Source organism: Phyllobates terribilis, unplaced genomic scaffold (genome assembly GCF_046119375.1).
Source record: "Phyllobates terribilis strain yellow unplaced genomic scaffold, ASM4611937v1 Scaffold_1__5_contigs__length_1240528914, whole genome shotgun sequence".
Classification (NCBI taxonomy): domain Eukaryota; kingdom Metazoa; phylum Chordata; class Amphibia; order Anura; family Dendrobatidae; genus Phyllobates; species Phyllobates terribilis.
The window spans coordinates 477,192,848-477,205,362 of NW_027362761.1; the positions used below are offsets into that span (position 1 = coordinate 477,192,848).

The 12,515-nt window shown below is 38.0% G+C and overlaps 1 protein-coding gene across 1 annotated transcript in view; it reads left to right on the top strand.

The window, feature by feature from the left end:
- Positions 1-11,609, top strand: part of ACOT12 (acyl-CoA thioesterase 12) — a 94,771-nt gene extending 83,162 nt beyond the window's left edge. The window contains exon 15 of the mRNA XM_073679209.1: positions 10,120-11,609. Within this exon, the coding sequence (XP_073535310.1) occupies positions 10,120-10,263 (144 nt within the window). The 3' untranslated portion in view covers positions 10,264-11,609. The remainder of the gene's footprint in view (positions 1-10,119) is intronic.
- Positions 11,610-12,515: the final 906 nt, after the last annotated feature.

Sequence of the window (12,515 nt, forward strand, 5' to 3'; positions counted from 1 at the left end):
ATATTTGAAATACTATGAACAAAACCACCGTACTGAATGCAGTCTATCCTGTATGTCCCCTATTTTATCACACGGGTCATACTCAGGATATTAATATTCCCTAAAACCAATCACCCAATGTGTAATAACTGATGTCTAGACTTATCTCAATACATCTGTATCCTAAGTTGCAAACCCTCGGACAAATATACATTATTTCCACAGGGGGAACATGGGATTATTATTGCACTTTACCCTCTGCGGAATATCAAACTACAAACCCCTTCTCATCCTGTATATGGTCGGGGTTATATGAAAAAGGGGAGGTTTCAATTATTTCCACAGGGGGAGCATAGAATTATTATTGCACTTTGCCCTCTGCAGAAAATAAAACTGTAGACCCCCTCACATCTTGTGTGTTGTCGTAGTTATACAAAGAAGGATGGATTTTTCCCCCCTAATCCCTTTTATAAACTACAATTCACTAATAGAGGATACAGATAGCACGATTATATCTATATTGTGCTCTTGTCTAAAAGCAATTGGTCTGCAATATCGGTTTACTACCTATAAATTTCTGTTGAATCACAGATGACTCGATGGCAGCTCTACATCTACCTAGGACACAGCTCTTTTTGTTTCACTTATAGACCTAATGAATCGTCTGTCATTACGCTGTCCCTTTAAGAATTGCTGCCCCTTTATTTGTAACTCAGGGTATCACAGCAGCCTCTTAGCATGTATGTCCCTATCTCCACATACATGCCCCAAAACATACAAGTACGCCTCTACGCGTTTCACCTATCTAATATTTTTATAGGCTCATCAGAAGGCTAAGACACTATATTATTTGATAATGCATTTGCCGGAGTCTCTGCTCCCAGGTGTTATGAGAGCCGCATGCGACGACACAGACGCCGAACTCTTATAGATAATACTCCTCCCGCCTTCCAATGACGCGACCCCGCATGGGCCACTCACAGACCCCCTCCCTTGGGGCCAATAAGGAGTTGCCAAGTCACATGTAAGGATTCGGTGGGGGGGGGGCAGGAGTCATCATAGATACCACAACACAGATAGGCAGACTGCATCCTGATGGCAGCTGGTAACGTAAACAAACATTTAAACCATTATTAACATGGATGCATACATCAGAAACCCAAAATATCCAATAAAAACAGTATAGCATCTTTTTAAATAACGTTCACCAGGATTGGGGAGACTAAAAGATGTCAGTTTTAATAAGTATTGTTAGTCAACCGGAGCATAAATAACATAAACCATCGACCTCATTGATTTAGAGTCTAAAAAGAAGAGAAAACATGTTAGATACTGTACTGGACAATGGATTGTTCCCGGTCAGTCGACCCCCATACAGTACAGACCAAAACTTTGGACACACCTTCTCATTTAAAGATTTTTCTGTATTTTCATGACTATGAAAATTGTACATTCACACTGAAGGCATCAAAACTGTGAATTAACACATGTGGAATTATATACTTAAGAAAAAAGTGTGAAACAACTGAAAATATGTCTTATATTCTAGGTTCTTCAAAATAGCCACCTGCTTTGCACACTCTTGGCATTCTCTTGATGAGCTTCAAGAGGTAGTCACCGGAAATGGTCTTCCAACTGTCGCAGAGTGCATCTTCTTACAGTCACCACTGTACTTACGAGAGATTCAATCAGCAAGATATCTTGAGTAAACCGTATTTACTTCATACTGGTTAAACATGAGATACAATTTAGTGTCACACAGTCCGTGTGCTGCTGACATAACACATTCAGGAAAGAAAGAAAATGACAGGAAGTAAAAACAACCAACAATTGAGAGCTTTTCTCCCACATTTACAGCAAGCATATAACTTTACACACTATCTCCATCTGCTGTCTGGTTAGTATAAAGTCCTCCTTTCACTTATAATAAGTCCTAATCTGTTGAATATGCCAACACCCTTTCTCAACAGTAAGGACTTATTCAATCAAACCCAACTTTTTATTAGTCTCTGGTGTTTATCAGCATTCAACGCCTTCGTGAAGATGTCTGCTGTCATTTCTTCAGTAGGACAATATTCTAAATTCAAGACTCCTTGTTCCTGATGATTTCTCAAGAAATGATATTTCACATCAATATGCTTGGTTCTTGGATTGACTCTTTCCATCTGAGCAAGAACAAGACATGCTTGATTGTCCTCTTTCAGTTTTTTTGGTTCCAACTGTGGTTGTCCTAATTTTGTCAACAATTGTCTTAACCACAGTACTTCTTGACTCGCATGTGCTGTGGCAACATATTCTGCTTCTGTTGAAGACAGTGTCACAATTGACTGTTTCTTACTTGTCCAACTTATTGGTCCACCTGAGAGAAAAAAAATATGTCCACTGGTAGATCTTCTGTCAGTTGGATCTCCAGCCCAATCTGCATCAACATATCCTGTTAAAATGCAATTATCACTTGTGGGTAATTTCAGCTTAACATTGCTAGTTCCTTTCAAATAATGCATTACTCTCTTCACGGCATTCCAATCAGCTTTATTTGGTTTTGATACCTTTCTACTCAGGATTCCTACTGCTGCTGCGATGTCTGGTCTTGTAACGGTCGCTAGATACAGTAGTTTTCCTATCGCTGTTCTGTATTCTTCATTATTTGGTAGCATATTTTTTTTCACTGTTCATCTCTTTGACATAATTAGTTTCCATTGGAGACTTTACTGTTTTTGCATCCTTTAATCCAAATTTTTCTGTTATGTCTTGAATCATGTGATTTCGATTCAGTAGGAAACTTCTGTCGTCTTCTCTTTCTACCTGTATTCCTAGGTACTGTTTCACATTTCCCAAGTCTTTGATTTCGAAATGTTGCTTCAGGATTTTTAGAATGTTTTCTTTATCCCTTTCTTGTTTAAAACAAATCAAAATGTAGTCTACATATATGAGTACATAAATTCATCTATTATTCAGCCTTTTTGTGCATAAGCATGGATCAGCTTTGCTTCTTTGAAATTTTTCATTTGTAAGTACTTCCGTGATTTTGTCATTCCACGCTTTAGCTGCTTACTTTAAACCATATATGCTTTTCTGTAGTTTGCAAACTTTGTTTGGATTTCTTTCATCTTTGAATCCTGGAGGTTGTTCCATGTAAATGTCTTCTATTAAATCTCCATTCAAAAAAGCTGTCTTTACATCCAGATGTCTCAGTTCCATCTGTTTCATTGCTGCAACTGTAAGTAAAGTTCTTATTGTAGTGTGTTTGACAACTGGAGCAAATGTCTTATCATAGTCATCTCCATATTTTTGAGAATACCCTTTAGCTACGAGTCTTGCTCGGTATCTTTCAGCTCTGCCATCTGTTTGGTATTTTACTTTAAACATCCATTTACATCCTATGGCTTTTCTTCCTTCTGGCAACTCTGTTAGTGTCCATGTATTTGAATCATGCATGGATTTAATTTTCTGTTTCTGTTGCTTCTATCCATTTATTAGCTTCTTCAGGAAGTTTAGATATGTCTTCCCAAGAGGTAGGCTCATAGATTTTTCTTATGCTTGTCTTGTATGAGAGACGTTTTGGTGGTTTTCCTTTGTTCTCTCTCATTGAACGTCTTGGTTCTGTGTCTGTAGTTGTGATTCTTCACTTTCAGTATTTTGTTCTTCATTAATTTCTACTTCTTTCTCATCAGATATTTCTTCAGTTAGGTCACTATTGTTTTTCTCATTTTTTGTTTCAACTGAAATCATAAGGTCTTCATTTAAATCTTCAATGAATGCCACACTGTTACTCACCGTAACTCTGTCTGTTTTGGGATCTAGGATTCTATATCCTTTGCAATTTTCACTATATCCAACGAATATTCCTTCCATGGATCTGTTTTGAAGTTTGGAACGTTTTTCTGTTGGAATGAATATAAAAACTTTACATCCAAAAACTTTTAAATGATTGACACTTGGTTTCATACCTTGCCACAGTTCATATGGAGTTTTCGTCAGTTTTCTGGAAAAAAAGTCGGTTCTGTAGATACGTAGCTGTCATTGCTGCCTCACCCCAATATTTCTCTGGTAGTTTGGAATCCGTCAGCATACATCTTATCATCTCTGTTAGAGTTCTGTTTTTCCTTTCTGCTACTCCATTTTGTTCAGGTGTGTATGGAACAGTTTTCTGGTGTTCTATTCCATTTTGTCTTAAGTAGTCTTCTATTCTGTGACCTGTAAATTCACCTCCATTATGACTTCTGATGACAATTGGCTGCCTTTGAAATTTGTTACTTGATCTTGTTACATAGTCTACAAGTTTATCAAAAACGTCACTTTTGTTTTTAATTAAGTATGTGACTGTGTATCTTGAGTAGTCGTCCATAAAAGTCAACATGTATCTATTGCCTCCTGATGTAGTCACTTTCATGGGTCCACATACGTCGGTATGCACCAAATCAAGTGGACTTTCGCTTTTCATCTCACTTTCTTTTGGAATAGATATCCTTGTGGCTTTGGATTTTATACAACATTCACATCTTATGGTAATTGAGCAATCTGATATCTTTAAATCTTTTGTCAATTCTTTTCTCTGTAGTTCCCTTAAACTGTCAGGGTGTCTATGTCCTAGACGTCTATGCCACATGTGAATACAGTTTTTGTGATCATGTGTACATACTGTACCTTCATCTGTTCCTTTGGTGTGTCAAAATGATATAATTGTTCATCTGCATTGACTTTGGTTATCACCTTGTTTCCTGCAATAATTGCACACTCATTGTCTTTGAATTTTACTGTAAGTCCTTTTGCGGTTAAACGTTTCACAGATAATAATCTGCCTTCCAATTTTGGAACATACAACACATCCTGTACAAGTATCTTTGAATCTTGTCCGAACTTGTTTGAACAATTTAGCATACCTTGTCCGATACCTTCTGTGGTTATTTTGCTTCCATCTGCAAGATAAATGGCTTCTTTCTTATCTAAATCAAGATCAGTAAAGAAATTCTTGTCACTTGTCATATGACTCGTTGCTCCTGAATCAATAAACCAACCAAGTGATTTCTTGTCTGTTACTTTAAATGTGCCATTCCAATTATTCTCACATTAATCGGAAATTGTGTTTTTTACTTTCTGTGTATGCTTTTTATGTTGTAATATTTGTTGTTCTGCTTTCCATATGGTACAGTCTTTCTTTAAATGACCTTTTTTCTTACATCTGAAGCATTCTCTTGTCTCTTTATTATAGGGTTTTTTAAATTCTGTAGCTTTAAGAGCGTTTTCACTGTCCTTTTCAGCAGAAGAATCATTTCTTTGTTATTTTCTTCTCTGATATTCATCTATTAGTCTTGTTTTCACAAAATCTAATGTAATGTCAGTTTCTGGTCTCGTCTCAAGGGCATTTATCAAGGCTGTATACGAATCTGGTAAACTGCACAATAATATAGCTGCTACATGACTATCTTTAATGTCTTCACCAATAGATCTTAGCTGTGATATCACTTCCATCATTGAGAATGTGCTTCTGCATGTCGTCATTTGCACTCAATCTCATACTGTAAAGCTTTCTTAATAAAAATAACTTGTGATTCAAGCTAGGTTTTTCATACAGTTTTCTTAATACTTCCCACATTCCTTTAGCTGTTTCTTCATTTCTTATATGTATTAATTGAGCATCATCCACTAATAAGCTAATAGTGGCTCTCGCTTGTCTATTCTTCTTATCCCATGTCTGATTATCTTGATCTCGTCTTTCTGTAACAATTACTTCCCATAAATCATCCTTAGATAACAACATCTCTACTTTGAATTTCCATAACTGATAATTTTCACTATTCAGTTTAGCTACTGTGACTTTCAGTTCTGTGTTACTCATCATCTTTATATAGTCTTACTAGTTTAGAGAGTTGTACTGAAGATATTCTCCTGCTTTTTTCTTCTTGCTGATAGTTCCTATACTGTATGTCCTGCTTGTGTTGAATTCTCTGTAATTATATCCAGCTCCTGGGATCATGAATTCCTGTCACTCTGTATCTGGCTTTATTTCCTTCTGTTTACAGAGCTTATCTGTGTGCTCCGTTATCTGGGGTTATAAACCAGGATCCTCTTGTAGTGCGGGCCTGTAGTGTCTGGGCTTTAGTGTCTGGGTTGCCTGGGCCCATAACCTGTCGCAGAGTGCATCTTCTTAGAGTCACCACTGTACTTACGAGACCTTCAATCAGCAAGATATCTTGAGTAAACCGTATTTACTTCATACTGGTTAAACATGAGATACAATTCAGTGTCACACAGTCCGTGTGCTTCTGACATAACACATTCAGGAAAGAAAGAAAATGACAGGAAGTAAAAACAACCAACAATTGAGAGCTTTTCTCCCACATTTACAGCAAGCATATAACTTTACTCACTATCGCCATCTGCTGTCTGGTTAGTATAAAGTCCTCCTTTCACTTATAATAAGTCCTAATCTGTTGCATATGCCAACACCAACAATCTTGAAGGAGTTCCCAGAGATGCTTAGCACTTGTTGGGCCTTTTGCCTTCACTCTGCGGTCTAGCTCACCCCAAACCATCTCTATTGGGTTCAGGTCTGGTGACTGTGGAGGCCAGGTCATCTGGCGTAGCACCCCATCACTCTCCTTCTTGGTCAAATAGCCCTTACACAGCCTGGAGGTGTGTTTGGGGTCATTGTCCTGTTGAAAAATAAATGATGGTCCAACTAAACGCAAACCGGATGGAATAGCATGCCGCTGCAAGATGCTGTGGTAGCCATGCTGGTTCAGTATGCCTTCAATTTTGAATAAATCCCCAGCAGTGTCACCAGCAAAGCACCCCCACACCATCACACCTCCTCCTCCATGCTTCACGGTGGGAACCAGGCATGTGGAGTCCATCCGTTCACCTTTTCTGCGTCGCACAAAGACACGTTGGTTGGAACCAAAGATCTCAAATTTGGACTCATCAGACTAAAGCACAGATTTCCACTGGTCTAATGTCCATTCCTTGTGTTCTTTAGCCCAAACAAGTCTCTTCTGCTTGTTGCCTGTCCTTAGCAGTGGTTTCCTAGCAGCTATTTTATCATGAAGGCCTGCTGCACAAAGTCTCCTCTTAACAGTTGTTGTAGAGATGTGTCTGCTGCTAGAATACTGTGTGGCATTGACCTGGTCTCTAATCTGAGCTGCTGTTAACCTGCGATTTCTGAGGCTGGTGACTCGCAATTTTTCGCACTGACTGACCTTCATTTCTTAAAGTAATGATGGCCACTCGTTTTTCTTTACTTATTTGTTTTTTTCTTGCCATAATACAAATTCTAACAGTCTATTCAGTAGGACTATCAGCTTTGTATCCACCTGACTTCTGCACAACACAACTGATGGTCCCAACCCCATTTATAAGGCAAGAAATCCCACTTATTAAACCTGACAGGGCACACCTGTGAAGTGAAAACCATTCCCGGTGACTACCTCTTGAAGCTCATCAAGAGAATGCCAAGAGTGTGCAAAGCAGTCATCAAAGCAAAAGGTGGCTACTTTGAAGAACCTAGAATATAAGACATATATTCAGTTGTTTCACACTTTTTTGTTAAGTATATAATTCCACATGTGTTAATTCATAGTTTTGATGCCTTCAGTGTGAATGTACAATTTTCATAGTCATGAAAATACAGAAAAATCTTAAAATGAGGTGTGTCCAAACTTTTGGTCTGTACTGTATATACATTGTATTTTTAGTACATGTCATGAAAAAACAACAACAAAATAATATAGTAAATGAATCTGTAAACATTCATCAGGTAACAATAAACCCTAATTTTTAAAGTGCGAAGCTTATTGGATCCATGCGTTAGACAGTGGCCCCTAGGGGCCTCAAAGATTATGACCTACAGGCATTCCTTTGACTGTTCCCTGTCTCGCGCCGGTCCTACCCCATTAGAGTACCTGACACCCCTCTTTTGATACCCTGTAAATTATGGTGCAATATTAACATAATTAATTTATTTCACTCCCTACTTCTGGGGGGACTAAGATAATGTAAGATTAGGGTTTATTGTTACCTGATGAATGTTTACAGCTTCATTTACTATATTCTAATTTTTTTTTTAATTGGCCTTTCTTTCCCCCTTTTTGCCCCCTTTCTCTTTCCTCCCCTTTCCCTTTTTCTCTCTCCCCCCTCTTTTGTTCCCTTCTTGTCCCTCACCTCATTTTCTCCCCCCCCTCCTTTTCCCTCTTTTTCCCCTTCTTTTCCCTTCTCTCCTTTTTTTGTCTTATTTTTCCCTCCTTTTCCCTTCTTCCCTCTTCTTTTTTTTTTTTTCTCCTGGTTTGTCTATACTTTTCTCCCATTCTTTCCTTGATTTTCCTCCTCCCATCAACATTCTCAATCTTGTGGGATTAGCTGAAGATCACCTCTTCCTGGTTAGACCTTGTCACCATGGGGTTTTCCTCTTAGGTCAACTACACAGGACGACTTTTTTGTTGTGTGTGTGTATATGTATATGTATGTGTGTATGTGTGTATATATATATATATATATATATATATATATATATATATATATATATATATATATATATATATATATATATATATATATATATATATATATATATATATATATATATATATATATATATATAATGTCTTTATATATATATAATGTCTTTATATATATATATATATATAATGTCTTTATATATTTGTATATATAACTTTTTGTTTATTTCTGTATATACTGTTTTTGTTTTTGCCGGATAGACTGAATGTCTGACCGAAACATCTTATTTCTGGAATTTTTTTGAACAATTAAAAATTCATTTGTTTTGCACGAAGAATAAGTGCCAAGTTTTTCTTTTACTATTTACGGATTGGGGTCCTACTTGTGCACCGAAAGAAACCCAGAAGTGCAGTGTCTGTTCTCAGAAGTATGGCCCTGTCGGAGCATACGTCCAGATCCCGTTTTGCGGGGAATTTTAGGGCGTATGCCCCGACGGGGACACAGAACACAATGTGAAAGCACCCTTGCACTGTTCACTCGCAAAGCAGGTATTTCTCTCCATTCTGCTCAAAGCTATGAATTCTTTGCCCTCATCTTCTTGAATTGTCCATGTGTTGAAAGCTGCCAACCTCTCGGATGGTCTCTTTGGAGATTTCCATATGTTTTTTTAATTTATTAATTGTGACTGAAGTGTGGTGGTGGTGTTTGTTTGTCTGGAATTTGAGCAAATCTTGTGACATTTTTAGTGGAACATATGACTTTTTGCGCTAATAAATTGCAAAACAAGTTAAAGACTAATTTTGGTTTTGAGCAAGCTTCATGAACGATGCAAACCATTTTAACAAGTTTGATGTAAAAAAAAAAGTCAACAAATGCTAAAAGAAAGTAATAATTGCAAGAAGCTTTTGAAAAGTCTCAATTGATGAACCAGCCCAAAACATCTGAAAATACCAAACCCTGCCCACAGTGACAAAAATTAAAAAAAGGAAAAACACATAAAATGTACTTTAAAAAAGCACAAATTAAGAGAATAAAGTACAAATTAAAAACAGGCGAAAAACATCAAAACTAGGCAAAAAAAGTGCAACTGCATTAAAGAATCAGACCCTTTGTGCCATCGCAACCTAAACGGACTCTCACAGGCCTGTCACTGAAGCAAGCAAAGTTGTACTAGCTATCACCATATTATTTGTGGTGTTACATAGGACTGCAGGTAGCATCTACTACATTATCTGATATCACAGATGTTACCTGCAGTCCTATGCAACGCCAGAGATGACTACATTATCGATTATCATTGCTATCCGTGGTGTAACATAGGATGGCCGGGTAAGGCGCATTCAAATTTTGTTTACTTTTGCTTCATTTTGAGTGAGAGAGGTGTGGTTTGTTAAAAGAAAATGGTTTGAGGTAGGTATGGGGTTTCTATGAAAAAAATGTAAATAAAACAGTGGATTAGCAATCCTGGTCTGAGCATGACATCCTTCTCTCTTCCTATTAAAAATACATGAACCCTGCTGAGCAGCCAGGTGTGTTGGGGCAGCAAAGGGGAGGAAGCCAATATGGCAGACAGATGTTGTGTATGACCAGCAGCAGGGCCAATCTGTTCACAAGATAGAAAATCCTATATCTATTTAACATGATTTAGAATGGCATTTCCAATAATGATATAATTTAATTTTACAGGTGACCTACGTGAACCAGCTGACATCCGGCATTATGCCATACATTGAAGAGAATCTCACTGGCTGGTCCAATTCTATACAGGAGACTGCATCATCTTGTATTCATTTTTTAGAGACCGCCAAGGTCTGCACAACTTTATTGTAAATTCCTCTTGTACATTTTTAAGTGTTTGAAGAAAAAACAAGAAAACATCATGTTATAATCTTATACTTGAAATTTAGTCTTCTAAATAATCACAAAATTCACTTAAAAAAACAAACAAAAGAACAACCTTAACTGCAACCTGTCACCTGATTCCTGCTGCCCAAACCACGGACAGTATGAATCCGATCCTGACTGCATGATTGGAGCCTGGTATATTTCTCACTAAAACGGTCTAGCCAGGCTCTGATTAATACTGCTCCTGGTTTGGGCAACATGATTCTGATGACGAAAGGTTCCCTTTAATGCACAACTAGGGCTGTACAAACTTTGTACTGATACTGAATTTAGTTATTTAGCTCTGCCTGCAGTCCCAAGGAATATATTGAGTCATATGCAATCTGCTGGACTGTACCTGTTGCTCTAGTTATAACTAAAATGTAGCACTACAGGGAATCTTACTCTGGGGTCGCTCATGGCGCTTGTGGGCATGTCTTGCACACGAATGAGATGCGTTTGCTGAGAAGTCGTCCTAAGTGTCCCAGTAGTTTTTCAACTACATCTCTAGAAATTAATTGCTAATGGATTGCCTATTGTTTTGCAGCAACTGTGCTGCCAATAACAATAGAAAAGCAATTTGCATTAATTTCTAGTGATGCAGCAAAAAGCCGCAACAATATTTAGTAAGCGGCATCTCAGCAGACACTCCTCGGATGTGTATTATGCCTGCGTAGAGCGCAACATATGACCCCAGCCTCAGTAATATCCCTTATTATGCACAGATCATTTGTAATCCTGAGAACCCTGCTGCACATCCAGCACCATGCGCTGCACATCCAGCACCATGCGCTGCACATCAGAGCGCTGCACATCCAGCACCATGCGCTGCACATCAGAGCGCTGCACATCCAGCACCATGCTCTTCACTTAACTGTTTTTGTCTTTCCAGGAGACACTACTTACTGAAAAGTGAAACCAACTTACTGTATAATATGGCTTATAAATATTATTTAAGATTTGTACTGTAATTATCTAACCCATGTAAATGTCTAATTGTACTTCAATTCAATAGTTACTGATATTTATTTTGATTTTTATAGGTACAATTGTCAGATAACTAACAATGTCACAAATACAGATCAATTAAAGTATACATTAATTATTCTGACGAGCGCTAAACTTGTCAGTGATTATGACTGCTGCATATTTGAGAACATTTTGCTGTTTGCAGTAGAGACTATATAGGTCTTTAGATGCTACAGTCATGATCACTCCCATGGATGCTCCAAATAGACTTGGCTTTGTAAAAATATATAAATATAATGTGGAATTAAAATAAATGATATTGCTAGAAATCTGCTGTCTTTATAACTACTTTGGTACACTAGATGGCGCCAAATACTAAGAGCACTGCAATTTTGCATGTGTAGTGCCATGCACTGAGTGAGGTTTTAAGGAAGATCCCTGGAGTCAGAAAAGTCAGAATTCTAAGTCTGTGAGACCTCAGCCACAATCCTCGGCTCCTTTCAACACGTCAAACAAATGAAGAATTTTTTTTTTTTTGTAAGTCCATTTTTATGACACCAAAAGAAATGAAATAAATTTCATACAATACTTCTGGACCCAGTCACCACCAAAGTGGCAATTGCTTTCCTGATTGTGCCAGGGCCTCCTTAGTTCCTGCAATGTGGAGTTTGTAGACCCCAATTCAAAATCTCCCATGAAGTCCCCAATTATTATGGATCTTCAGTAAAATCGGTCGTCTTATATTTATAAAGGGGATCTTTTGAGGGCCCCCTTAGGCTCCAGGGCCCAGGAACAGCTGCAATCCCTACATCCGCTGTAGTTATGCCCCTGGTAGAAGGTAGTGTTCTAACCTGGTTGTGGCTGAATGGGTAGTGTGAATCAAAATCTGACATCTATTTTTTATTTACAGACTAATAATTTGCAAAAAAAAAATCATGCCTGTGAGATGTCGTTCGTATAAAGGATACATGTTCTATCCATGAAAAACGTAACCTGCATGACACAAATTGACATGTGAGTTGTCGCGGTTTCATCATTGTGGTGTCACGGGTGTCTCAGATGTGACAGACAGTCGCCCTGCAGTTGGTTGCAGGAGATCTTTGTTTGGCATTGCAGACAACTTCTTAGATCTGTCTCACTCTAGGACCCAGTGGCTACCTCCCTCTTGCTGATTAACAACCTGGCCTGGGTGTTTAAATACTTTCAGTCTGCAATAGGGAGGTGCTGGT